The sequence below is a fragment of the Alosa pseudoharengus genome, unplaced genomic scaffold (assembly GCF_046254945.1).
Source record: "Alosa pseudoharengus isolate Yale_2024_CS ecotype anadromous, Long Island Sound unplaced genomic scaffold, YU_APseudo_1.1 YU_APseudo_1.1_scf_9, whole genome shotgun sequence".
NCBI lineage: Eukaryota > Metazoa > Chordata > Actinopteri > Clupeiformes > Clupeidae > Alosa > Alosa pseudoharengus.
The window spans coordinates 7817192-7842336 of NW_027468881.1; the positions used below are offsets into that span (position 1 = coordinate 7817192).

The following is a 25145-nucleotide window of genomic DNA, read 5'->3' on the forward strand; positions in this document are numbered from 1 at the left end:
TCCTGCGCTTGGGTGTACTTGTTTGTTGGTGCCTTTATGCATTTTCCGTGCTCTCTGCGAGCAGTGTTGCGGGCTTGGCTCGACCATGTCCATTTTAAAGCAGTTTCTGGACCACAGCGCTGCATGCCTTTCAGCAGATGTCCTGCTCAGCGGAGTGATAAAGTGCAGTGGCTCGTTATTCCCACGGGCAGCCATTAATTTCTGTCTGCCCGGTGTGATACAAAGTATTAGCAGTGCAACAATTTATAGAAAGAAAAAAAAAATCTAGCACCTACAACAACAAACAGCCCCCCTTCGCTCAGCCCCCCCCCCCCCTCGCGACCCCGCACCCTCCACCTCTCATAAAAAAGCAGCAAGATGTATTTCACAGGTGCATGAACACGCTGCCTTCTCCCTGCTCTCTCCCTCCTCTCCTTCTTCCCCCTCTCGGTCTTTGTGTCTCTCTGTTGGTCTCTCCCTATGCTTTTTACAAACACACAGTGTGGCTTTGTGCAGAAAGGACATGTGAGGGAGAAAACTGCAGCCATTAGTGAGAGTCTTGTTTAAAATTGGTCACTTCACCATTCTTTCTATTTTCTGTACTGCTCACCATTTCTTCTCTCTTTCTTGCTCTCTCTATGCTGTGTCTTTTCATTTCTTTCTCACTTTCCTCTATATGGGATGGTTCATCCTTCTCTCTGTCAGATGCAGTGGCCTGCTTCACTACAGGCCCTGGCTGTATGTAGTATGCTAGTGTCATACACACTCCCACCACTACCACCACCAGCAGCAGCACTTCATGCCTCTCACACTGATGCTCCTCATGTACCACTGCCTGCCCACGGGGAAGGCCACTCTGGCCTGACCTCGGCCCAGTTCCGGGCCTGTTCTGGCACAGATGCAGGCCACACTCCTATCCCGGAGTTCTTTGTTATCTGTTAGTTGGTGTGAGATGGCTTCTCTCCTCAGGCATGCCTCTGCACTGTGTGCTTTTCCATGGCAGCACGAGCGGGGGGGGGGGGGGGGGGGAAGAGAAAAGGAACCTCGGCGGCCTCTCCTGAACACCGCCATTAATTACTGCATCGACCGAAGCGGCAGCGGCCGTCCACACATAAGTAAATTAACAGTGACTTATAGGTGTGGATTAGCTGGGATTGGATGCTTGACTGAAACGCCAGTGGGTTTGTGTGGAGTTTGTCTCCACCGTTATGAATGCCTTGGTTGTGGGGGGAATGGATAACGTGTGACTTTGAAAAGAGATTGATGGGTTGCCCTGAGCATCAAGGTGCCCAATCGAGTGGCTTGTTTGCCAAGTGTCTGTTTGTCGTGCTTCTCCTCTGTGGGTTGGTAGGTAGGTAGTGAGGCTCATGGGTAAGGTACAACAGCGTGCCATGGTGGAGAAAAACATTGATAAATATTCATAGACTGGGTGGGTGGCGGCCGGGTGGCCGGGTGATGTAATGTACTCGGGACTTGACTGGAGAGTATATGACAGAAGTTAGATGTGCAGCATGAGGTTTGTGGGAGGATTTTTGCTAGGCTGTAATTTATACGGAGCGATGGAAAATCTATAAGGTTTCTGTGGAGCTGCTTGGTTCAGTGGGCCTTTATGGAGATTAAAAACAGTGCTCAGTTCTCTCTCACAGTGATCTTGGGATTGGGCGAGGTGTGTGGTGTCTGTGTGTGTATGTGTGTCTCTCTCTGTGTGTGTGTGTGTCTCTCTCTCTCTCTCTGTGTGTGTTTCTAATAAATTAAGTCTTGAATGTGTGTGTTTACAGGATAGTAAGTGAACACGATGTCGGAGAAAGGTTCGGCTAGCGATATGAAGAATGCGATCGAGGGGGATTTGAAGAGGTCTAATCAGGTAGGAACCAATCTAATGCAAGCCTCACATTTAATTTCATATTCCACATAGCAGGGGAAATATACTGACAACAACCATAAGCCAGACCACTGTTTGTGATAATGATAACCCTCCAGGGCATTTTTATAATGAAACCTATTATTTGTGTTAGTTGTATGGAAAAGCTTTTAACATTTAATTACTTATTAAGGAGCCCATGAGTGTTTTGGAGGCAAGTTTTTTCCTCAGAAATGATTTTGAAAACTAAATAGCAGGATTAGTCCAAAGCAGACTTGCTTGCTGCAGCTTGAGCTCTTTTTAGGTGTTGTTTACCTTATGGCACATGAAAGAGGTGTGTGTGTGTGCGTGTGTGACATGCTGTGATAATGTGATTTCTCTGCTAGGATCATGACTCTAAGACGGCAGACGAGAAGGACGACAGCTCGGAGAAAACTCCCAGCAGGGTGTCCAGATCTCCACAGAAAACCTCCAAACGGTCAAAGACGGCGCCGGTGAAAATCACGCTGCTTGATGGCACTGAGTATGAGGTGGAGGTGGAGGTACGACTACGTTCAGTCGTTTACTTGTCCTTCATCTCTGTTAAAAAAAGCTTCCTGGTTGTGAAAGTAGTACACACAATATTAAGGAGTGCAACTGAAATTAATTCGATGGAGAATATAATATGAAGCCTTGAATTTAAGACCCAAAAAATCGTGTTCAAATAGTATTTTTATAAAATGTATTTATAAAATAGTTTATTAAAATATTCATGAAAAGCATTTACAGAGACAGCACTGTACAGGCCCTGCGCTGCGTTGTGTGTGCGTTCACTGCTGCATTGTTGGGAGACGGCTGGCCTCGACACCGCTGCTCTACATTATAACGGCAGCGAGGATATGAGATGTGCTGTCATCGCCAGCCGCATTAACACAGAGCAGGGGAGAGGAGCACTCCTAAGAGCACAGGGAGAAGGAGGAGGAGGAAGAGGAGGAGGTGGAGGAGGGGTGAGAAGGAAGACGAACCCTCCATGACTTCCTCCTCCTCCTCCTCCACAGCAGCTGCGCGGGGACGTCTGACACTCCAGCATGGATCATGACAATGTCAGGCGGCCTGCCCCTGCGGCTGTTGTGCATGATAGATTATGATGCACGTGGGGGAATCACTCTGGCCCTTTTGTACACTGCGTCACTGGATCGCTGCCGCCTTGTAAGCACCCACCCCCACCCCCCTACTCCCCTACCCCACCCCCACATCCATGCCACCCCCACTGAATGTGATGGGGGTAAACCGTCCCAGTCATGGAGATGTATGGCGTACTGGAGAGGTCAGAGGTAGCCAATGCCATCACCTCCGGCAGATGGGATGCTGGGATGGGAAATCCATACACGTGAATTAAAGTGGAGGGGCTCTCGTGTGTGACCATGATGGGGAGGAGTGTGTGTGTGTGTGTGTGTGTGTGTGTGTGTGTGTGTGTGTGTGTGTGTGTGTGTGTGTGTGTGTGTGTGTGTGTGTGTGTGTGTGCGTGCGTGTGCAGGAAAGAGGAAAAGAGGGAGAGAGGGAGAGAGAGAGAGAGAGAATGAACATATGCACAATTAGAATGTTTTGTTTTTCGGTGTCTATCAAAGGGAGTTAGAGAGAGAAAGAGAGTGATTAATACAGAGATGGAGGATGAGAGAAAGAGAGAGAGAGAGACAGAGAGGGAGAGAAGAATGTCTATCAGAGTGTCTATCAAAGTGTGTGGGGGAGAGACAGAGCTTGAAACCGAGTCAGAGACGGTTTAACACCCATTTATTCAATCAATCTTGGTACCATGGTACCACGCCACGGGCAGAGAAATGAAGAGAGATATCCCCAGTATTTGTCTGATGGGTGTAGACGGAGGCTGAGCCTTGAAGGGCTGATCTGGGAAATCACATTTGATGGTCCTGATGAGAGTGCATAGTCCTAAATTTGACTTCCTCAGGGAACTACATACATAAACAGTCATCTAGCCCACACTGATTGATTTGTCTCCTCAGATGCCATCAATAATAATGAACTGAGTGTTCATTATTTACCTCTGAACCTTTGATTGTTCTCCACCGAGCTGCTTAGAGATTAATGCAGCAGCAGCAGCAGCAGCAGCCATGAGGCCTTTGCTCTGTAGCACCATCGGCACATGCTGACCGCAAGAACAGACAAACTCAAACACCCGAGGTCACCATGACTCCCCACAGCAACACCACCAGCTCCAAATCTCAAGACTGGACAACCTCAAACATCTGAGTCTGCCACGCCCTCACTCAGAAACACAACTGGTGCCCAACAAACTCAGAAACCTGAGGCTACCGCATGAGTCTCTCATTGCCTTCTCCCCCTCGTTTGGGATGGATGGTTATTTCTCTAGACTGGATCTTCGCGAGCACTAACGAAATGTGATTTGCGGCTGTCGAAGTGCAAACCAAATCTCATCATCGCGGCCAGAATTGGTTGCAACGCTCGGGGAGCCGGGTGAATTGAGTGCCTCAATTTCTGTAGTTAAGAAATGGAAAAGGGGGCCCCTAGATCCCTCAGTAGCACATAATTGGGGAGAACCCACCCTTCATCGCTCACTCATGTCTGTGTTATCTCAAGAGCTTTTGGCTTTAAAAAAGAGCCACCTTCTCTTCTTCCTCCCCAGCTGCTAGGGGAGACAGCCGTACATGCACCAGCTAGCAGTGCGCCGGCAAAGACAGAGAGGAGGAGAAATAGGGAGAGAGAGAGAGAGGGAGAGAGAGACAAGGAGTAAGAGAGAGGGAGAGATGTAGGAAGAAGGAGATGAAGACAGGAGAGAGAAAGAAAGAGGGAACATCAAGGTGGAGAAAGGAGAGAAAAGAGAAGGAGAGGGAGGGAGAGTTAGTGGAACAGTGAAGTGTAGAGGAGAGAGAAACAGAGGGAGAAGGAGGGAAAGAGAAAGAGAGATAGACTGAGACTGAGAATTATGGAGAGAGCGAAAGACCGACAGATAACGAAAGAATAAGTGAAGGATAGAGAGAAAGAGAGAGAAAGTGGATGTAGGGATATAGGAGAGAGAGAGAGAGAGAGAGGTAGTGATAAAGAGACAAGAGGAAAGATATAGGAAAAAAATAGTCGAGCCCCACCACTTCTGTTTCTATGGCAACCGCTGGTCTGTCTCCCCGTCGCCGCAGGATACGGCCACCCTGGGAGCCAAGCGCTCCGTGTCTTAGCAGCCAGCGTCTGCCAACACTCACTCGCACACGCACAGCCACCACCACCACGAGCGCCAATGCACGCCGAGCTCCCCTTTTGTGTGGGGAGCGAACGGGTGTGGCCTTTTAGGAGTCCTAATTTACCCCCATCCCCTCCCCTCTCCCCTCCCTCAATCTCCCATCAGCCCTGTGGCCCACAGGGATCAGCACACAAAGGGACCATCTGATGACTCTACCCATAATCCAATTGGCTGGGCCCTCCTATCTGAGCCTATTCTCAGTAGCATGAGGTAATGTTGCCTCACACATATTAACATGTGTGAAATGACCCGGTCTTGCCGAATGCCAGCTCTATGTCTCTTTCAAACACTAGTAGATCATTTTGTAATAGTGGCATTCATCTTCCGACATAAAAAAAGTGCAAATTGAACACTTCCATTATGTTTAGCATTTGCATTGAGTCATTTTGATTTTATCCACAGCCACTTTAAAGTAGGGCTCAATGCAAGCCAAATAGGCAAAAAACAAAAAATAAAAAGCATAACGTTGTGAAAAATGCATTTCAGTATTTTATTTGTGAATAAAGTGCTTGATAGTGGAGAGAGTAGAGAGCGTTTGTGATTGAGCGTGGTGAGATGCTTCTTCATTCCCACGTCTAGCTGTGTATGAGGAGATTCTGGAGGTGTGTGGCCGCAGAGCCGGCGCCTCTCTACCCTATTTATAGGGACACCTCTATTCTCAGCCTCTCAGGTCTGAGGTAATTAGGCCTTGTGTTGCTCTCTCTCTCTCTCTCTCTCTCTCTCTCTCTCTCTCTCTCTCTCTGAGGAGAACGGCACCGAGCGTACGTCTGGGTGTTCACTCCTCCCGTCACAGCATCATTGTTGCCTTCCCCGAGGTCATCCGAGTCTGGCCTTATTTAGTGTGTGTGTGTGTGTGTGTGTGTGTGTGTGTGTGTGTGTGAGAGAGAGAGAGAGAGAGAGAGAGAGAGAGAGAGAGAGACAGAGAGAGATAGAGAGAGAGAGATCATTTGTGAGAGAGTCTGTGAGAGAGTCTGATTGTGTACAGACGGATTATATTACGATGAGAATCCCCTCTGTGTGTTCACGATTACTCACTGGCCGCTGGTCTACACTGTGTGCTATGTGATTAAACAGAAATTCGCCCGAGGCCAGGTCTTGTTTGACACGGTGTGCGACCACCTCAACCTGTTGGAGAAGGACTATTTTGGACTGAGCTTCTACGAGACGGACACAAAGGTCAGAAACCTTTTGTATGCCTCATATCTATTGTCACATTTCACATTGATTTCATCAGCCCCTGAGCTCTGAATGTCACTGGTGATGGTAATTTTGATACCACAGATGAATGAAGACCCAGTCAGACCAATGGTAGGAAAAATTCAGGAACAGAGTACTACGCAGCCATGCATAACAGTGAAACACTGCAAAGTCATAATATTCCCGCTTATCTCTTAACACATAGTCACACAGATATACACAGGGACAGTACAGGAACAGAATGAGATAACAACAACAGTCATCTTACGTGTGAAAGAGCACATAACAGAAACACCATGACATAAACCACTTATGAATATAAAAATCATAAGTTCTGAATCCAATACTCTCACTGCTCAAGGGGTTACGTATATTTCTGACATTTTCGTTGGTGTATTATTTTTTAGAAAGAGTAAAATAATTTCCTAGACTATTTTTTTGGAGCCCCTCTGACGTTATGGCTGCGGTGTCATAGCATAGGTGAAATTGGCTGGACTTTTCTGGAAAACAAGCTTATCATCTAGCTGTCATAGCTGCTTGAGAGTATAGAACCCACCATCTTCACTCTTCTGACAGAATCTGACCCGTCCTTAAGTGCCCAGTGTGAGATATTCATCACGAAAAACAACAATAGCAACAACAGGAAGTGTGTTGAGCCCCTGCTGCCTGTGTCGCAGAGTGCTAGATAGCAGCCCTCTGTGCCCTCAGGCCAACCCCCTCCAGTCAGAGTAATGATAGAGCTGCCCCAGCGGGCTGGAAGGAGTGGAGAGGAGGATAGAAGAGGGGTTGGAGAGAAGGAGAGGAGGAGGAGAGGAAAGGAGATTGGAGAAGGGGGGGGGTGAAGAGATGAATAGATGAAGAAGGGTAGAGTGAAGGAGAGTAGGGCCAGAGGAGTACATAAAGAGGAGATAAGAGTTGAAAAGGGAGAGAGGGAAGAGGAGAGGGAAGCAGAGGGACAAAAGAAGGTTTACCAAGGGACAAATAAAGCCATCTTTAAAGGGATCTAAAGAGGATAGAGGAGAAGAAGAGCTGTGGAGGAGGAGAGGGGAGGGGAGGAGAGGAGTGTGTGTTGGGGGGGGCTTCTGTGGGTCTTTTCCAACTTCCTCTCACAGCTACCTTGACACCTAATTTTTTGCCCATTCTTTGCTCTGTTTATGCCCATTTGCTTACATGTGTGAGTGCGCGTCAGTGTTAGTGTGTGTATGTCCATATGTGTATGTGTGATTGTGTGTGTGTGGTCATTGTGTGTGTGGTCATTGTGTGTGTGTGTGTGTGTGTGTGTGTGTGTGTGTGTGTGTGTGTGTGTGTGTGTGTGTGTGTGTGTGTGTGTGTGTGTGTGTGTGCCTGTGGTGCATGTGAGCTCAGCTGGCATTGACGCTGCAGAGAATGAATGAGTTTTGTCAGGTACCCTGGGCAATCACACAGCACAGGCAGGGAGAGGGCTGGAACTGACAGCCGACGGTGGGGAGAGCACACAGTTGTTTTGTCATTTAAGAGCAAGGACCGGGTCATTTGGAATGTAAAAAAAATACACACACACATTGTCCTCCAAGGCAGTAGCCCATCAGTCAGAGTTGTCGAGGGATGAGGGTTGAAGATTTGTCCTTTTTTTTTTTTTTTACGTTTTTGTATCTCTGAGTCAGGAATGCTGTCACTTTCTAGTCAATTCACTCTGAAAATGTTCAATGATAAGAACAGCTGTACAGTTAGAAATGAAAGTATCCATGCTCCATGCACTCCTCACAGAAGCCTTACATAAAATTGGATTTATGTGCCAGATTTAAGGAACTCTGGATAATGTCAGAACAGGAGAGTGAGTTGCAGATTTCAGCTCCTCTCTTGGTAGTCTTGTTTCTTTAAAAGTTCTTTGAGGGCATGTGCTTCGAGTGCTTTAGTGGAGATAGGTGTGGCTCTGTCCATGCTATGAAATCATCCGGCAGATTTCGCTCTGACCTTAAGGCCCTCTTGTGACGGAGCTGACATTTAGCTTATTCTCCTCGGCTTTCACTGAATTCTGATGCGGCGGCCATTTTAAGAGGCATTTATTCTGTTTTGTGAATGAGCTTTTTAATGCACTTGAGGAGATAGCATTGTGTCTGAGAGAGTCAGAAAGTTTCTTCAAAGAGAACAAAGTGCCTGTCAGCCTTTGATAACTTCTTTTTCTTTTTCTCTCTCTGTCTCTCTCTGCTGGGAATATCCTCTCGCTCGCCTCGCAGAACTGGCTCGACCCATCAAAGGAGATCAAGAAACAAATCCGGGGTAAGTGTCTAAAGTCAGTTTATGCCCAGAGTGCCCTGTCTCACGTCACACAGTCACACAGTCACATAGTCACACACACACACACACACACACACACACACACACACACACACACACACACAAACACACGCATACACACACACACACACACAGACCCCCCCCCCCCCACACACACACACACAAATTTATTCATTCTAGTCATCTCGACGGATGATGAATAAAACCTTTGAAAGGTCACTGACTGTCTTGCTGGACCTACTGTTCTTGTTGGCCATCTGTCTGCAGTGGGCGCCTGGCAGTTTGCCTTTGCTGTCAAATTCTATCCCCCAGACCCCTCCCAGCTCATCGAGGACATCACCAGGTGAGTGGCCTTCACACAACAGCACGCTTAATGGACCATACAGTACCTTCATACTCAGCATTATAATTGTGTGTTTGTGTGTGTGTGTGTGTGTGTGTGTGTGTGTGTGGTTGGTGGGGGGTGTTTGTGTGCACACATGGGTGTATGTGCATGTATGGATGCATATATGTGTGTGTGTGTGCACTATCCAGTGAATGTGTTATGTATACTTGTGAGTCTGTGCGATTGTGCTTACCAGTTATTCAGGTATGCATGGTGGGAGAGTTGATTTTATGCAGTGGTGCTGTTTGTGGTGGTGGTGAGCATGTAGTGTGTGTAGCATTATAATCGTGTGTGTGTGTGTGTGTGTGTGCGCATGTTGTATGGGGGTTGCTATAAAGTTAATATGTGAATGTGCCTTGCTGTTTAATTGTACAGTATGTGTGTGTGTGTTCTGGGTGGGGATTGCAGTAAGGTTAGTATGCGCTGGTGTGGGAGTTGTTTGTACGTGTGTGTGTGTGTGTGTGTGTGTGTGTGTGTGTTTGTGTGTGTGGGAGGTGGGGGGTGGGAGTTGCAGTAGTTATGAGCTGCCATGAGAGCCGCTGTGTCTGTGATGCTGACCGTGATGTCTCATCCTGGCAGCAACTACCTGCTGTCCCCTAGCTGTTGGATGACATTGGGTTTTTGTGTGTGTGTGTGTGTGTGTAGTGCAAGCATGTATCATACTGTGTCTCCCTGCAGGTACTACCTGTGTCTGCAGCTGACGAATGACATCCTGTCAGGTCATCTGTGTGTATGTTTAGGTGTGTGTGTGTGTGTGTGTGTGTGTGTGTGTGTGTGTGTGTGTGTGTGTGTGGTGTGTGTGTGTGTGTGGTGTGTGTATGGTGTGTGTGTGTGTGTGTGTGTGTGTGTGTGTGTGTGTGTGTGTGGTGATGATAATGGTGTGTGTGGTTCTGTGTGTCCCTGCAGGTACTACTTGTGTCTGCAGCTGCGGGATGACATCCTGTCGGGGCGGCTGCCATGTTCGTTCGTCACCCATGCGCTGCTGGGCTCCTATGTGGTGCAGGCGGAACTCGGCGACTACGACCCCGATGAGCACTCCCCCGACTATGTCAGTGACTTCCGCTTCGCCCCCAGCCAGACGCGGGAGCTGGAGGAGAGGGTGATGGAGCTACACCGCACCTACAGGTCAGGTCCCACACTGACCCAGCACTGGGTCAGACATAGATCATGGCTCTTAAAGCAAGACAGTGTAGTTGTTTTATCTTTATGTAATAGCTTCAAACTCATTTTGAGGATATGCAGAATTCTAACAAGCAGAATTGTGTCTCTGTTAATACCGCTATGTGTCCAGAACACACATGGATAACACTTTCTATGAAGGTCACTGAGTTATGCATATAATTCATAACACCTTATAATGCGATCATAAATCATTATAATAATAATTATAATCGTTTACAAAAACAGCATGAGACTTCATAGCAATCTTCATAATTCATTATGATCTGTTGCTTTGTAGGCAGGTTCGGCGGTAAAATGCATTAAACAAAATTACCTGAGATTTTTGGTTCATTATGATATAATTTGGTATAACCCCTAGTTATAATGCAAAAAAACAATAGTTCATAATGCATTATGAAGATTGCTATGAAGTCTCATGCTGTTTTTGTAAACGATTATACTTATTATTATTATGATTTATGATCACATTATAAGGCATTATGAATGTATGCATAACTCATTATGACAATGACCTTCATAGAAAGTGTTACCGCATGCTCTCCTGGGTTCAGGCACTGGTCTCTGTAAAGCACTTTTAGACAGTTTTAGTTGTTGGTGGCACGATACAATATATGAAATCAGAGATGTAAAAGTCCAGCTTGAGAAAGTAAATGTCCTGCCATATATTGGCTCTACCTGTGTGCTTAACACAGGTGATTTCACTAATTAGCTGATCTACCTGGCTTACTAAGAGTTGTGCTAATTACTGTAGAATCAGCTGTTTAAGTGTTGGTTGGAACCAAAATGTGGCAGGATGTTTATGAAGCCTTTTTGAAGCTGGATTTTTACACCTCTATATATATATGAAATAGACTGGAGTTGAATTACAACAGCACATACATATTTCTGTGTGGAAATGATCTAATGCATACAGAGGGAAAAAGACCAGTATGCTTCTGTTTATTTCAGATACCAATACCAATATAATAAATGTGAAAGTTATACAAAAACTAGTGGCTTACCTCCTAAAGAAGGTTTCTGTTTCTCTAAGATTCTTTAAGATTAACAGGTAAAGCGCATTAGTTGTTAGCGCGCTGTTACCAAAGTTTCATTAAAATCAGGCTGGTAGTGTGTGTGTGTGTGTGTGTGTGTGTGTGTGTGTGTGTGTGTGTGTGTGTATGTGTGTGTGTGGTGGTTGTTGTATCAGTAACTGTGCCTGCTGTTGCTGTGTGTCCCTATTCCCTATGTCCCCAAGTACTATCTGTGTCTGCAGCTGCTGGATGACGTACTGTTGGGTCAGCCGTGTGTGTGTGTGTGTGTGTGTGTGTGTGTGTGTGTGTGTGTGTGTGTGTGTGTGTGTGTGTGTGTCCGTGGTTGCTGTGTGTCTCTGCAAGTGCACGCTGTGCACTGTGCCTGGCAACGGCAGACTCTGCTGGTGTTTTACCCAAAGGCAGTGTGTGTGTGAATTAAACACTTCCATTGTTTTTGTCAGAACAGGGTCACTCATTAAGGCTACTGCGCTTCAGGGCAGGACGTGGGAGAGGCCCGGGGTCACCCCAAATCTTTCACACTGACCCATATTTTTCTGCTGACCCATGAGTTATCCATAAGTCTTTTTTACTCTCAGCGGGAGAGTAAAATATTTTATAAACCCTAATCCCCCTTTCCCAAAAATCATGAGGCTGTTTCAAACCAACATGACATTCAGCATAGTCACATAATATATTGCAGTGAAGGAACAGAAGATATTTAACCTTTGACGGCACTTCATTAAAGGACTCCTAGGCACTCCATCCGAAATATTTCATTTGGACAATGTAATTTTAGTATTAGCATCTGCAATTTTGCATATAATGAAGTAAGGGTTTGGTCCAGGGAAACCCTTCATTACTGTATATGAAAACCTCTGATTAGCGGATTACTTCAGCACATTTCACTAATACTTCGCTCTGGGCTGGCTGTGAAGGACTAGACTGAAAGGATTGTATTGTCAGTGAGCTGGCCTTTGAACAGCACTGTTCATTAAGTGTGACCGCATGAATAAGATGTTCCAGATTAATCTCCCGCCCAGGTGCTGCCGACACACACACATACACACACACACACACACACATGCACGCACACACACACACACGGACACAGACACACACACACACGGACACAGACAGATACACACACATGCTCTCTTTCTCTTTCTCTCTATCTCTCTCTCTCTCTTTCTGTCTTTCTCTCTCTTTCTCTATCATACACACACAGACACACGCACAGACACACTCCAGCAGTCACAGGTTCCATTGCCAGTGAGGAGATGATGCCACACTCAGAAACCCACACCGGGCAGCTTTTAAGGCAAGCCGTGATCCAGCGGAGTGACTGGCGCTCTGACACACTATGATTCTGGCCTGTGTTTGTGCTGCAGGGGGATGACTCCTGCTGAAGCTGAGATCAACTTCCTGGAAAATGCCAAGAAACTGTCAATGTATGGCGTAGACTTGCACCATGCCAAGGTAAGGGAAGAACTGAAACCACACTGTGCCATATGTGTGATCTAAGGTGTGTGACACTTATATCATTCACACACACACACACTCTCTCTCTCTCTCTGTTTCACACAAACACACACACACACACGCACACACACACACACACACACACTCTCTCTCTCTCTTTCACACACACACACACACACACACACACACACACACACACACACACACACACATACACATACACATACACACACACACACATACACATACACACACACAGACACTTTTGCCTGTACCCTCACCTCTATTAGTGCACCTTCTGTGTGTTTGCAGGATTCGGAGGGCATTGAGATCATGCTGGGCGTCTGTGCCAATGGGCTGCTAATATACCGTGACCGACTTCGGATAAATCGATTCGCCTGGCCTAAAATCCTCAAAATCTCTTACAAGCGCAGTAACTTCTACATCAAGATACGGCCAGGAGAGGTAGAGAAAAGCAAGGTCTTTCTCAAAACTTTCAGCCATTCTTACATTTTATTGATTTTAAAAATGCTGCATGCAATTACTAAAGTCTGAGTTGTGAGATTGATTGAGTCAGAGTTTAATTTTCTTAGATAAGCTGAAGGCAAACATACCTACCTCCACCATACCTACAGTGATTACCTTGTTTCTAAATATTTTACAGAAAAACGGTACAATTTAAAAAAATCACAAATATTCTGCCTGTAACATTCGCCTCTGTTTGTCAAATCTGAACACACCTCTGTCTTTACAGTAGGTTAAGCCTACCACTGATCTCACTTTGTAGCAGAGAGGCACTTACAGAGAGAGAGAATGCACGACTGTGCCGCATGCTTATGAAGCACTTTGCACCATCACTTTGATCAGTGCTCTACACAAGAAAATTAGCTTTCAAATTTTGGACATTCATATCAGTGAAATCTATATGATATAATGGTGTAGTGTATGTTATGCATGATACTGAAGCATGTAGTGTTGTTGTTGTTGTTGTTGTTGTTGTGTGTACTGCACTACACATACTCTCGTGGTGCTGGTAATGAAGTCCCAAAATGGCATCCATTTTACTGATTATTAGTTTCCATTGAGCTCCTCTGTTGGGATGTATTTATTTACACAGCCCCTTCTCGTACTTTGCCTCATCTCAAAAACGCGCAGACATTAATTGAAACATTCTCCTTCCGGAACTAATTACTTATTTTCACAAACAATTAATAGAGTTTGCTTTAAAGCTGTCACTGCTTCAGCCTCGGCTCCGGCTGCTGTTGCTGTTGTTGCCGCCATTGCCGAAGGCGGGAGGGAGGGAGGGATGGAGGGAGGGAGGCATTTTTCTGGGGCTGAGCAGAAAGCTTTATCCGCATGGTGGGCAGGCCGGCAAGCAGGGAGGATACTTTTTAAAAGCGTTGTTTTATGTGGGGGATTTTCGCTGTCTGTGCCGAATGGTGGTGACTCACTTTGCTGGTTCTGGTGTTTAACTCCCAGAGTGATTATCAGTCACACAGTCTTTTTACAGTGAGCTCGTCCCTCTCGGTCTTTCTGGAAAGCCCAATATACAGTATGTGCTGATAAGGGAATTGGATGCTAGTATTTCTATGTCCTCAGCACGCTTCAGTAATGCGTATTTCCTTAACTCTGTCATCTGAGAAAGCAAGTTCATTAAATATGAGGACTGCATATGATGACTGTCCTACATACAGTAAGGGTTAGTTTTCTGTGTGTGTGTGTGCGCATGTGTTTGTGTGTGTGTGTGTGTGTGTGATTTGTGTCTGCTTCAGTTTTTCACTGACACCACCACTTCACAGGATTTACACTTAACCTGGTGCCCTCTGTCCCTCACACCCTTCCTCCTCTCCCCTCCGCCACCTCAACTCCACCCCACCCCACCCCACCTCACCCCCTCTCCTTCTCTCTCCACCAACCCAACACCATCAGTATGAGCAGTTTGAGAGCACCATTGGCTTCAAGCTGCCTAACCACAGAGCTTCAAAGCGATTGTGGAAGGTCTGCATCGAGCACCACACCTTCTTCAGGTAGGGGTCCGTCACACCACCACTGGGTTTCCAGCACGCAGACTGTGTGTGTAGCATGTGAAGAAGTCTAACAGGAGCACAGCAGTAATCCTTGGGGTGGTTTTCTATTGTTTTCAGTATGACTTCTCTATTGTTTACTGAATTTGTTGGAAAACACTATTGTTATTATTCTATTCTTGTCTTGTTAGTATTCTGTTCTTGTCTTGATAAAAAAAACAATATTGTCTACAAGCATTACTATCATTAAAGATAGAGATCATGATTCTAAACCAATACACTTTTTGAATTTTGATTTGGTGGTGAGCTAGAACATCAGCAACCTTTTGTCAGCATTGCAGACTTTGCCTTAGCAGCCTCCTTGTTTGGAATGGTACATTTACAAGGGGGATGTTCTCCCCAATTTTTGGCAAATGGGAATAGCATCCACTCATACACCCCCCCCCCCCCCAACTCAATCCTGTATAGTGTAGTGGTGTCCTGCCCTCTTGTAGGCTGTTGCAGCTTATGTGAAGGGTTCTCCTTCTGTTGAATTGTTTTAGCATCACCCTGGAAGGCAATAGATTCATAGGGTGTACACAGTATCTCAAAAGTTGTGTCCTTCTCCATAGAACCATGGTTACGTTCGTTTTCTCCACAGGTTGGTGTCTCCTGAGCCTCCACCGAAGGGGTTCCTGGTGATTGGCTCTAAGTTCCGGTACAGCGGGCGCACCCAGGCTCAGACGCGGCAGGCCAGTGCCCTGATCGACCGCCCCGCGCCCCAGTTTGAGAGGTCCATCAGCAGGAGGTACCTGCTGTCCCGCAGCCTGGACGGAGGTAGGGCTCCTGCCCACAGATGTACTGTATAGGCACACATCAGCAGAATGCGGGGGGAAATTCAACCTAAAGACTTCACATCTTCAGACTTGTGGTTTGTGTGATTGTGACAGACATGTCATTCATGTCAACTTCAGCTTCAAGCTGCACCTCGATAGACTGGTGGCCTGATGTGACTTGTCTTGAATTGTATGTGTACTAACAAACAAAAGAGATGGCTTTAATGGGCCACCTTCCATAAGATAAACGTCTCACTGGACGACTAAACCACTCGTTTTTTAATAGTTAAAATCTGGTCTTTAATGTTGTTGATAGATTTTTTCCAATGTAACTTTCTTTTTGAAGTCAGCAGTCTACCCACTGCATTGGACTTCTCCCTGACCGCATGTCTCGTGTCACTGTCCCACTCAGCGGCAGCTCTTGGGGACAACATGGACCGGATGTCTCAGAGCAGCTCGAGCGCACGCACCCCCATTCCCCCGCAGGATGACCTGGATCAGGACCTGGATGAAGACGCTGACCAAGACTACGATCAGTACCAAGACCAGGAGCGCGTGTCAGAAGAGGCCGTCCCCGCCAGCCGGGGAGCGGAGCTAAAGGTAGAAGACGTCTGGGGGTGGTCATACGTGTCAAGCTAAACTGGGATGTCATTTAAATCAACCATAGTCCCCTCCCTGGTCGCACAATAATGCTCACCTTCTTAGCAGCCTCCACTTGAAGCCTTTGATGATCAAATTAGAAAGGCTAAATATTAAATCCCTTATGATACCTCACCGCCTACGAGCCCCTTTTTCACACAAGACTTCTTTTGCTTTTTTATTCCTCTGGACGTCGTACCTATATTTGGCATATAATTATTAAGGAATATACAGGCCCCTTTTACTTGCAAGGGGATTTGGAACAAACAACAGAACAAGTAAAAATATGAAACTGTTAAAATATTCAATATCCCTTGGGGGAAGAGAAACAACTGCAGAGTTTCAGCATGTAGAGAATTTATTTTCTGGTTTAATGTTCAGAACGAGACTCGCTGTTCAGCCGTCTTCAGTGTTCTCCTGGGGGCAGTATTTATTCATCACTAATTATTATGGATAGTGCTCAGGTATGAACAGATGTTTCACTGCCATCTCCAACAATATTTATTCTCTTCATCTGCTTTTCTCAGTCCTATATAACCAACTTGTGATGTCTTTCGTTTGTTTACTTAAACACGTCTTGACAAAATGTTACAGTTATTAGTACAGCAGAATGTACATGTGCAGTAAACTATAGCATAATGCACAAGGTTCTCAGACTAGTTTGTCTCACTGTCAGCTGTCAAATGAAGTGTAAAGTTGCTAAATCTTTATCATGTTTCAACACCTGCATTTCTCTCCCATACACCTCAGACAGTGGAAGATGTTAAAAAATGTAGAGGTCATGGATTGGTCACAGTCACAGGTTGTCTCTACTGGTACAAGAAAGCAAAAACACACTGCTGCCCTGGAGTAGACAAAACATCTTAACGTTAACAACTGACTCGGATGCTATACTAACACCTGCTATTACAGTCACTTTTGCTATCTTGTTCTCTGCTCTTGCTTGCTCCTGACTCTGTGATTGTGCCTCCCCCCGGCGCAGGCTTCTTCTTACCCGTCTGTCTAATCTGCTCTCTCCCCTGTAGTTCCTGGAATCGAGCTCCTAATGCGTTTCTGGTCGCTTCTTCTTCACTTAATCTCGGCTTTGACTGCACCTTTCCACAGCACCCCTCCCTCACCGTCTCTTGCTCTAACTTTCATCTCTCCTCTCTCGCTTCTCCTCTCTCTTTCTCTTTTCTCACTCCTTCTCTGTCCTCTCTGTCTCTCTCTCAGTCTGTCTCTCTTGCTCTCTCTCTCTCTCTTCTATCTCTTATTTTCTCTCTCCTTCTCTGTCCTCTCTGTCTCTCTCTCAGTCTGTCTCTCTTGCTCTCTCTCTCTCTCTTCTATCTCTTATTTTCTCTCTCCTTCTCTGTCCTCTCTGTCTCTCTCTCAGTCTGTCTCTCTTGCTCTCTCTCTCTCTCTTCTATCTCTTATTTTCTCACTCCTTCTCTGTCCTCTCTGTCTCTCTCTCAGTCTGTCTCTCTTGCTCTCTCTCTCTCTCTTCTATCTCTTATTTTCTCTCTCCTTCTCTGTCTCTCTCTCTCATTCTGTCTCTCTTGCTCACCCTCTCTCTCTCTTCTATCTCTTATTTTCTCTCTTTCTCCTCCTTTTCCCTTCAATCCTAATATTTCTCATGTAATCCGGCTACTTCTGCTGACACCTAATCCATCTCTCTTGGTCTCTAATTGCTCCTCTCTCTTCATCTTACCCCCCCCCCCCCAACTCTCTCTGGGCTCACAGACGGACGAGGCTGGCTCTCCGGTAGACGCTAAGGCTGAGGTATTTTTTCCCCTCCCGGTTGACTGTCGTCTGTCAGTCCTTGTCTGTCTCTGTTTCAAACCTGTCCTCACGCACGCATCTCTCTTCATCATGGCTAGTGGACACCCTGAGGGTTGGGATGGGCCTGTACAAATGAGATATCCCATCCCTGTATCGCCTCAATGTGTTTGCTTCGATTCAGCGTTTTAACTAAAATACATGGAGTAAAGGAACTGGTTGAAATACTGTACATTTATATTTTGTTGTTATTATTGAAAGTAACAGGACTATATACTCATAAAGTAATATCAGTATATGTACTTTCAGGACATTAAAGTCTTTCAAGTGGTGTTGTTAGTGCCTTGCTCTTGTTGTAACACAAATATAGATAAGATATATTCAAATGATAAATAAATTGTCAAATGATTAATATGTACATCTAAACATATGTCTCTCTATATTTATTTTACATTTGTGTTTGTATACTGAGTCATAGTTTTAGAGTATGCAACAGAGCAGCATAAGTCTTGTGCTGTAGAGTTCCTTAGTTGTGCCTTTTCATCTTCCTGTTGTCCCAGATAGTCTTTCGATTTCCTCACCTTACAGTCCCCTTGATGTTCATTATCTGTCTTAATGTTTGCGTAGTTGTCAGAGCAGAGAGAAATAAATCAAAGTTGGCGTCTCAGAAATAGGACACACTTGCTGAGAAGAAAGAAGAAAAAAAAATAATTGTGAATGTTCTTCTAATTCAGGCCTGTTAAGTATGGCTGTTGATAAGCAGGCTTTCTCCTTGTGCTGAAGGGCTGCTAGCGGGCGTCTCAGTCGAGGGCTTTCTCCACTACTCCACTCTGCATTGCCCTGATTGCGTCTGCGTGTTGATTAGCTCCATTTCTGGCGTTAATTTCTGTCTGCATCTCTGCTTGGAGAGTTGGTTAAGAGGAGGACTCTCTCTCTCTCTCTCTCTCTCTCTCTCTCTGTCTCTCTCTCTCTCTTTCTCTTCCTCTCTCTCTGTCTCTCTCTTTCTCTCCCTCTGCCATTGTATGTCTCTGTGTCTGTCTGTCTGTCTGTCTGTCTGTGTGCCTGTCCATAGCTGACTATGGAATGGCTCTGGTTCAGACTCTGCCTGGATGTGGTCTGGTTCTAGCGTGAGTCCCAGCCAGTGCTGGGCCACACCCATTCAGGAGTCCGGTTGCTGTCTGTGTATGTGCCCTACACTGCCTGTCTTACTGTATGATCTCACCTGCATTGCTCTGTCTCTCTGCTCCTGCCCCCCCCCCACTCTCTCTCACCCCCCTCTCTTGCCCCGCCTCCTGCACCCACCTACCCCTGCGCGTTTCCCATCGTTGCCCCTGCCTGCGTCTCACTCACTGCACCACACCCTCCCACAGTCGGACCAGGACATAGCCCCGCGTCCCAAACAGGAGGTACTGGTTGTCCCGAGTTCACACGCAAGGTCTTTCTGACTGGAAGTCCTTTATGCCTCATTCTCTATGTATACAGTATACTCTGTGTGTGATGCCTGTAATGGTGTTGTTATCAGCAAGAGGCAGAAGATTCCTGAATGTTGAACTGTTTTTTTCTGTGTTCATCATTGTCTGCTAAAGCATGTGTAGCATATAGTACTGGTGACTGATGCATTAAAGAGTCGTGATTAGTGTTTAAGAGGTTCCTTCCACTTAAACAAAATGTGTTTCTCTCTCTGTGTGTGTGTGTGTGTGTGTGTGTGTGTGTGTGTGTGTGTGTGTGTACTTCTATAGTCTAGAAACACCATCATCTTTGGCATGTATACTTTTTCCACTTAGCTTATCACAAGCTAGTGGCAAAAAGTCTCATCCGTAAAGGCTTTTCAAAACAGTCCCGATTGTTAGACTCTCACATTATTAGTGTACTCTCACAGCCACCCAGGTGCCACCCTCGTTCGTCTGTGATGCTCACTCTTTTTTTTCGTGTCTCTGCTCTGTTCTGCTCTACCTCTACCCAAACCCCCATGCAGCCATTCCTGGACAAGCCGGAGGACGTGCTGCAAAAGCACCAGGCCAGCATTAACGAGCTGAAGAGGGCACTTCGGGAGCCCAACAGCAAGCTGGTCCACCGGGAGAAACGCCAGTCCAGCGCGTCCCCCGGCAGCACCCCAGAAAGGAAAGCCGTAAGTATGGGTGCGAGACGGGGTCAGCGTGGAGGCTGTCTGCTTTTTACGAGTCGCGATTTAATGTGGGGAAAAGATGTTTTAGATATGACCATAACAATCTGCGGCTAGCGCAGCTGTCGTTACTACTGCTGTTACTGGAAGGGTTCTTTTTGCCTTTTATATGCAGTTAACGAGGACACTCATGCAATCCGTACCAACTGGTAATGTGATTGAAGGTCAGAGGAGAGGCTTTCATAGCCTTTGTAGATGGTGATCTTTTAAATGGCCACACTTCTGTGCATAGAACTCATTGAAGGTCACAGTGTACAAGTAGGTTTGATTGCTTTTAGTAGCAGGGCCCTATATATTAAAACCAGATGGTGTTTTCTGCAGTACAGTAGCCATTATTTGAGTAACATTAGAGCATGCTAGCTCATGTAACAGAGACACAGGTCATTGAAACTGTTCACTTTATATTAACACATAGGCCTCTGAGGAATCCATATTGATTGAGAAGCAAGATGGTTGCCAGAGAGACCTGGCCTTCATTTCGAATGAGGAAATGAGCAAGACACCAGTGAATGTAGCTCCGTTAGTAAGCCGTCCCTGTGGGGATATAGAGGCAGAATTGAGGGACGAGTTGCTAAAGGCCAGAACCTCACACAGAGATGAGACAGAAATGGATGTCAAAGCAGTGAAAAGAGAAACTGACAGAATCCCATCAACACAGGACTCAGAGAGAACCAGAGCTGACAGCCTTGACCGAACTGTGCTGGAGTTTCCCGAGCGGGTAAAGCAACGTGGTTATGAGCCCACGCAACATTTCTCGATCGAGAGCCGGGTACATGCAAATGGCCATACTCAATTTCCAACGGACGGATTCTGGGGGGAGAGACAGGAGGCAACTGGAGGTGAGAGCAGCCTGCAAGGGAGAGAGGGTGCAGCGAAGGAGGACAAGAACCAGATACCCATATCAAAGGGCCGGCCAAATGAGAAAACTGAGGCTCGCTCTGGATCAACAAAGAGGGCTCCTTTGAAACCCGTGCGATCAAAGAAGTGCAAAGTCAACAAGGAGTCAAATCCGCAAGAACAAACACAAGACACAAGAAGCAGTCCTGCAACAACCGAGGGCCCCGAGATAAAAATGGCCAGCGAAAGGGCTTTTGACTCACAGAAGGGGCAGCAGGACTGTTCTTCCTTTGAGCATTTCAACTCTCGTTCAAATTCTGAGCACAATGGTGCCCATAAGGATAAAGGACTGACCAGTAATGGTCACTATCCAGTAAGCAGAGGCCTTTCGCACTGCAGACACCAGGACATACAGGACGTTAGAGGCGCCTTCTTCATGAACTTTGCCACTGAAGATGACAAGCTTCTTTGTGAAGATCCAGTCCAGGTTTTCAATGTCTTGTACGGTTCAAAGTTCTCAGCCCCTGACCAAATGGGGCCTCTGCATTCTGTGATCTCGGGACAGAGAACGAGAGAACCAGATGTCACAATGCGTAACAGACAGATATTCAAGAACCACGAGCACAGCGGGGTCCTCCAGAAGAACTTCAGTATGGTAAAGACCAAGAGGAGACTAGTGGTAACTGCTTGGCATCCGCTTGTTCAGTCACAGGAAACTAAAAGCATCGCATGAACTCAGCATATCCATCCACTCCCGATTTTGCATTTCTCACCTGAATACACAACTACAGAGCATCCTCACTCACCTATTGCACAGGCGGGTAAAACAAATACCAAAAGCCTTTTTTATACTACCCCACCCTTGCAAGGGTTCCAAGGACACGAGGCTTTCTTTCTGCACTAGCTTGTTTCTCTGTTGGTGAGGCCACCATCAGCCTTTGCCTCTGGTCCTTCTCTCCCTTTCTGCCCAGCACAGCATCTGCTTGCCGCATTATAGACGCCAGTAGCCCCCCCCTCCTCTGCATAATTGTCATTGCTTATAAGCGTCTGGCTTGTGTTCCTCTTAACTTTCTGCTTTTACTCACAGCCCTTCCCTCCAATCTCCAACATCCTCTCTCTCTAGTGGCTGTAGTGGTATCAAGGGCTCACATTTGATGGCCTTGCAAGGAGTTAAATGGCTTTTTTGCACAACGCAAAATGCTGCCGCTGCTGCAACCTTGAAAAAGGAAATGTAAAAAAGAAAGATGCTTGTTCAAGTGAGAATATCTAAATTGAAATGTCACATGGTTAGCTCGATGCAATTAATTGGCGCCTCTCTTCATGACTTCTGCACATCAAATCCGACAGTGATTTATTTGATGTGAGAGTGGTTGCCATGGCATCTTTTTTATTACACGCAGGCAAAAGGAAAATAATAAAGCCCCCCCCCCAAAAAAAAAAAAAAGCTTTGGAACTGGCGCCAACCCAGCCATGTTTCTCAAGGGCAGGAAATGCTTACCTTTCTGGAGGGAAGCCCAGCAAATGTCAGCTCTTGAACTTCTTTAGGACTCTGCACGGGGCTTCTTAATAATGTCTGGCAATGTCACAAAACGGGGCTTAATAAGCTGAAACAATTTTTGGCCTCCAGTCTCCTGTGTGGTCCTTCATACTTGACAAACCTTGAGAGGGTGAGGGTGGATTCTTTCTACATCTAGAGTGGACATAGAGAGGGACAGCTGACTGTAACTAGTTCCAAATGTAGTGTACATCAGCTGTGCTGCTGTTTGGAGAAACCATCTTTCAGATACCATTACCATGAAACCATTGTGCCCCAGCTTGTTTGGACCATGTGTCCAAGACTGAGGGGCTACTGAATGATTTGATGCTAAAAACGAGGGAGTACCTGCACACAGTTTCCTGTTTAGCATTTGTACATTGCTGCAGTTTATATATTGATGATGTACTGGTGTAAGGCTAATTTGCGCATGTCTCAGCTGACTTGTAGGGTGCTTAACGATATATATTCATTAACTGTACTGTACTGTTGTTCACTGTTCTGCAGGAGGCGGTTGCCGCTCCTGCCATTCATGCTGAGAGTCTAGCTGAATCTCAGGTACCTCTTTAGCTACAGTAATGTACCACTTTTTTCATATAATGCATGAGTCATCACATTGACTCATCATTCTGCTGTGTTTTTACCTTCTGTCTTGTTTTTTTAAGCATACTAATGAGTCATCGTATTGACTCATGCGAGACTGTTTTAGTAGTTGTTCCTCTTTTGTCCTGCAGAGGGAGCCGTGGGAGCGGCGACTGGGGTCGGTCTCAGAGGATGACCCAGAGCATGAGATGCTCTACCCGAAAGAGACTCACTTGGGAATCGAGCGCAAATGCTCCAGCATCACGGTCAGCTCCACATCAAGTCTGGAGGCCGAAGTGGACTTCACGGTGATCATGGACCTGCAGACGGGCATGGAGGAGTTCTCCAGGGGGATGACTGAACTGGGCGAAAAAGACCTCCTGGCTGAGTTTCCAGAGGCATCTCACCACAGCTCTGCGTGGATCATGGGAGCCGAGAAGATTGTGCTCCCAGAAGAGGCCCCCCCTGTAGAGCCTCCCAAACGCCCTGAGGTAGACAATCTCCTTCCTCCTACTCTTCGACCAGGATCACCCCTTCTGGACAGATGCATGACTGTGTGATCTGATCTATGTGTCCAACCAAGTATGTGACAAGCATCCCATTTTTATTTTCAAATTAGTTCAGAACACATTTCACAACTCATTTTTAAATCAGTTATTTCATCTCCGTGCTTGCTTTTACCATTTTGTGTATATATTTAAACTTGTTCTGTTCAGACTCCTTTTTTTCCTCACTCTCAGCTTCGTGTCATTGTAAGTACCGTACCAGCACTACATGACTAACTTATTTTTATCTCAATGTGCCATCCTCCTCTTTAAGCCGTTTGTGCCCAAAAAGGCACCGCGCACCGCACTGGCCCAGAGAGCCAAGAAAGAGGCCGCTGAGCTGACCTCAATTCAGGCGGTGCAGAAAGAGACGACGGAGGTGACTCATCGCCCTCCCCAGCCCATGAGCAGAGAAGCCAGCGATATTGCTCCCCCTGCCATGAGGAAAACTGGCGTCAAGGTCGAGACGCAACCCAACGGATCAGAGGTCACCACAACCATCATGGAGTTCACTGACCAAGTAAGCACATAACAATAGTACGTAACGATAGCATACACATATACTGCAAGACTGTAATGTATGATAACGTGCACAATATACTGCATCAATGCCCATACATATATGCTATACCAACCCTTTTATTGTAGAAGATGGACAGGGGGATGAGATCTTGAATGTAGATCCTTTACCCCGAAACCCATTATCTCGTCTCCTCTCACCATCCATTTAGATAATCTCATTCAGAGAGAACACATCTAATCGGGATCAATCTCACTGTTCCAGGCTCTCAGTCATGGCACTTTGTGCAGTTATCACACGGTTCCTTTTATCTCACAGGATCACAGAGGGAGCGCAATCAGAGAGGCTTCCTATTCAGTCACAGAGACTGGCTCACCCGTGAGTAAACTGAGAATCTTGAGAGTGCTGAGATTGTTACACTGTCTGTGGCCTAACATCACAGTAGAGCTCTCTGAATGCAAAAAAATATAGGTAATATGCATATGTCTGCCTAAACAGATCAATATTGGCACGTTCGCCAGAGAGGGTTCAGGGTCTCCGCTGATTGTGGCAGAGAGTGTGACATCGGCAACCACAACTCATGTTACCAAGGTAAAGCCATGTTAAAATGGCAGTGAAAGTTATTGTGATGTGTTCCTTTGGTGACAAAGAGTGAGTTCAACTTAAACTTCAAGTGAAATTAGAGTGTAAAATGTTCAGTTTTATTTTTATTTATTTATTTTGCAGACGGTCAAAGGGGGCTACTCGGAGACAAGGATTGAAAAGAGGATCATTATCACTGGAGATGATGACGTAGACCAGGATCAGGTCGGCCTGGATGTTTCATTTATGTTTTGTTGTATATGTACTAGTTTGTTTATTTATTTATTTACAGTGGCTGCTATGAAATTCAAACATGTTTTCATTCATCCTAAGATGTTTCCAGATGCATGACCGTAACACATTTTATTTCACACTGCTGTCTTCTCTCCTTAGGCACTCGCGATCGCAATAAAAGAGGCGAAGCAGCAGCATCCTGACATGTTGGTAACCAAGGCTGTAGTTGTCAGGGAAACAGAATCTTCCACTCAAGATCCACATGAGGAGTGTTAG

The 25145-nt window shown here is 46.1% G+C and overlaps 1 protein-coding gene across 1 annotated transcript; it reads left to right on the plus strand.

Annotated features, from left to right (window-relative positions):
• The first annotated feature begins 1774 nt into the window (after positions 1–1774).
• On the plus strand, positions 1775–25145 carry LOC143114946 (band 4.1-like protein 1). Its single transcript, XM_076276792.1, has 21 exons — positions 1775–1843; positions 2227–2382; positions 6165–6266; positions 8504–8546; positions 8832–8907; positions 9856–10074; positions 12530–12617; positions 12933–13085; positions 14550–14647; positions 15285–15460; positions 15872–16068; positions 17827–17856; positions 19829–19981; positions 20451–21551; positions 22914–22964; positions 23141–23479; positions 23808–24053; positions 24372–24431; positions 24552–24644; positions 24780–24860; positions 25029–25145. The coding sequence occupies exons 1-21, from the start codon at positions 1775–1777 to the stop codon at positions 25143–25145; spliced, it is 3648 nt and encodes a 1215-aa protein (XP_076132907.1).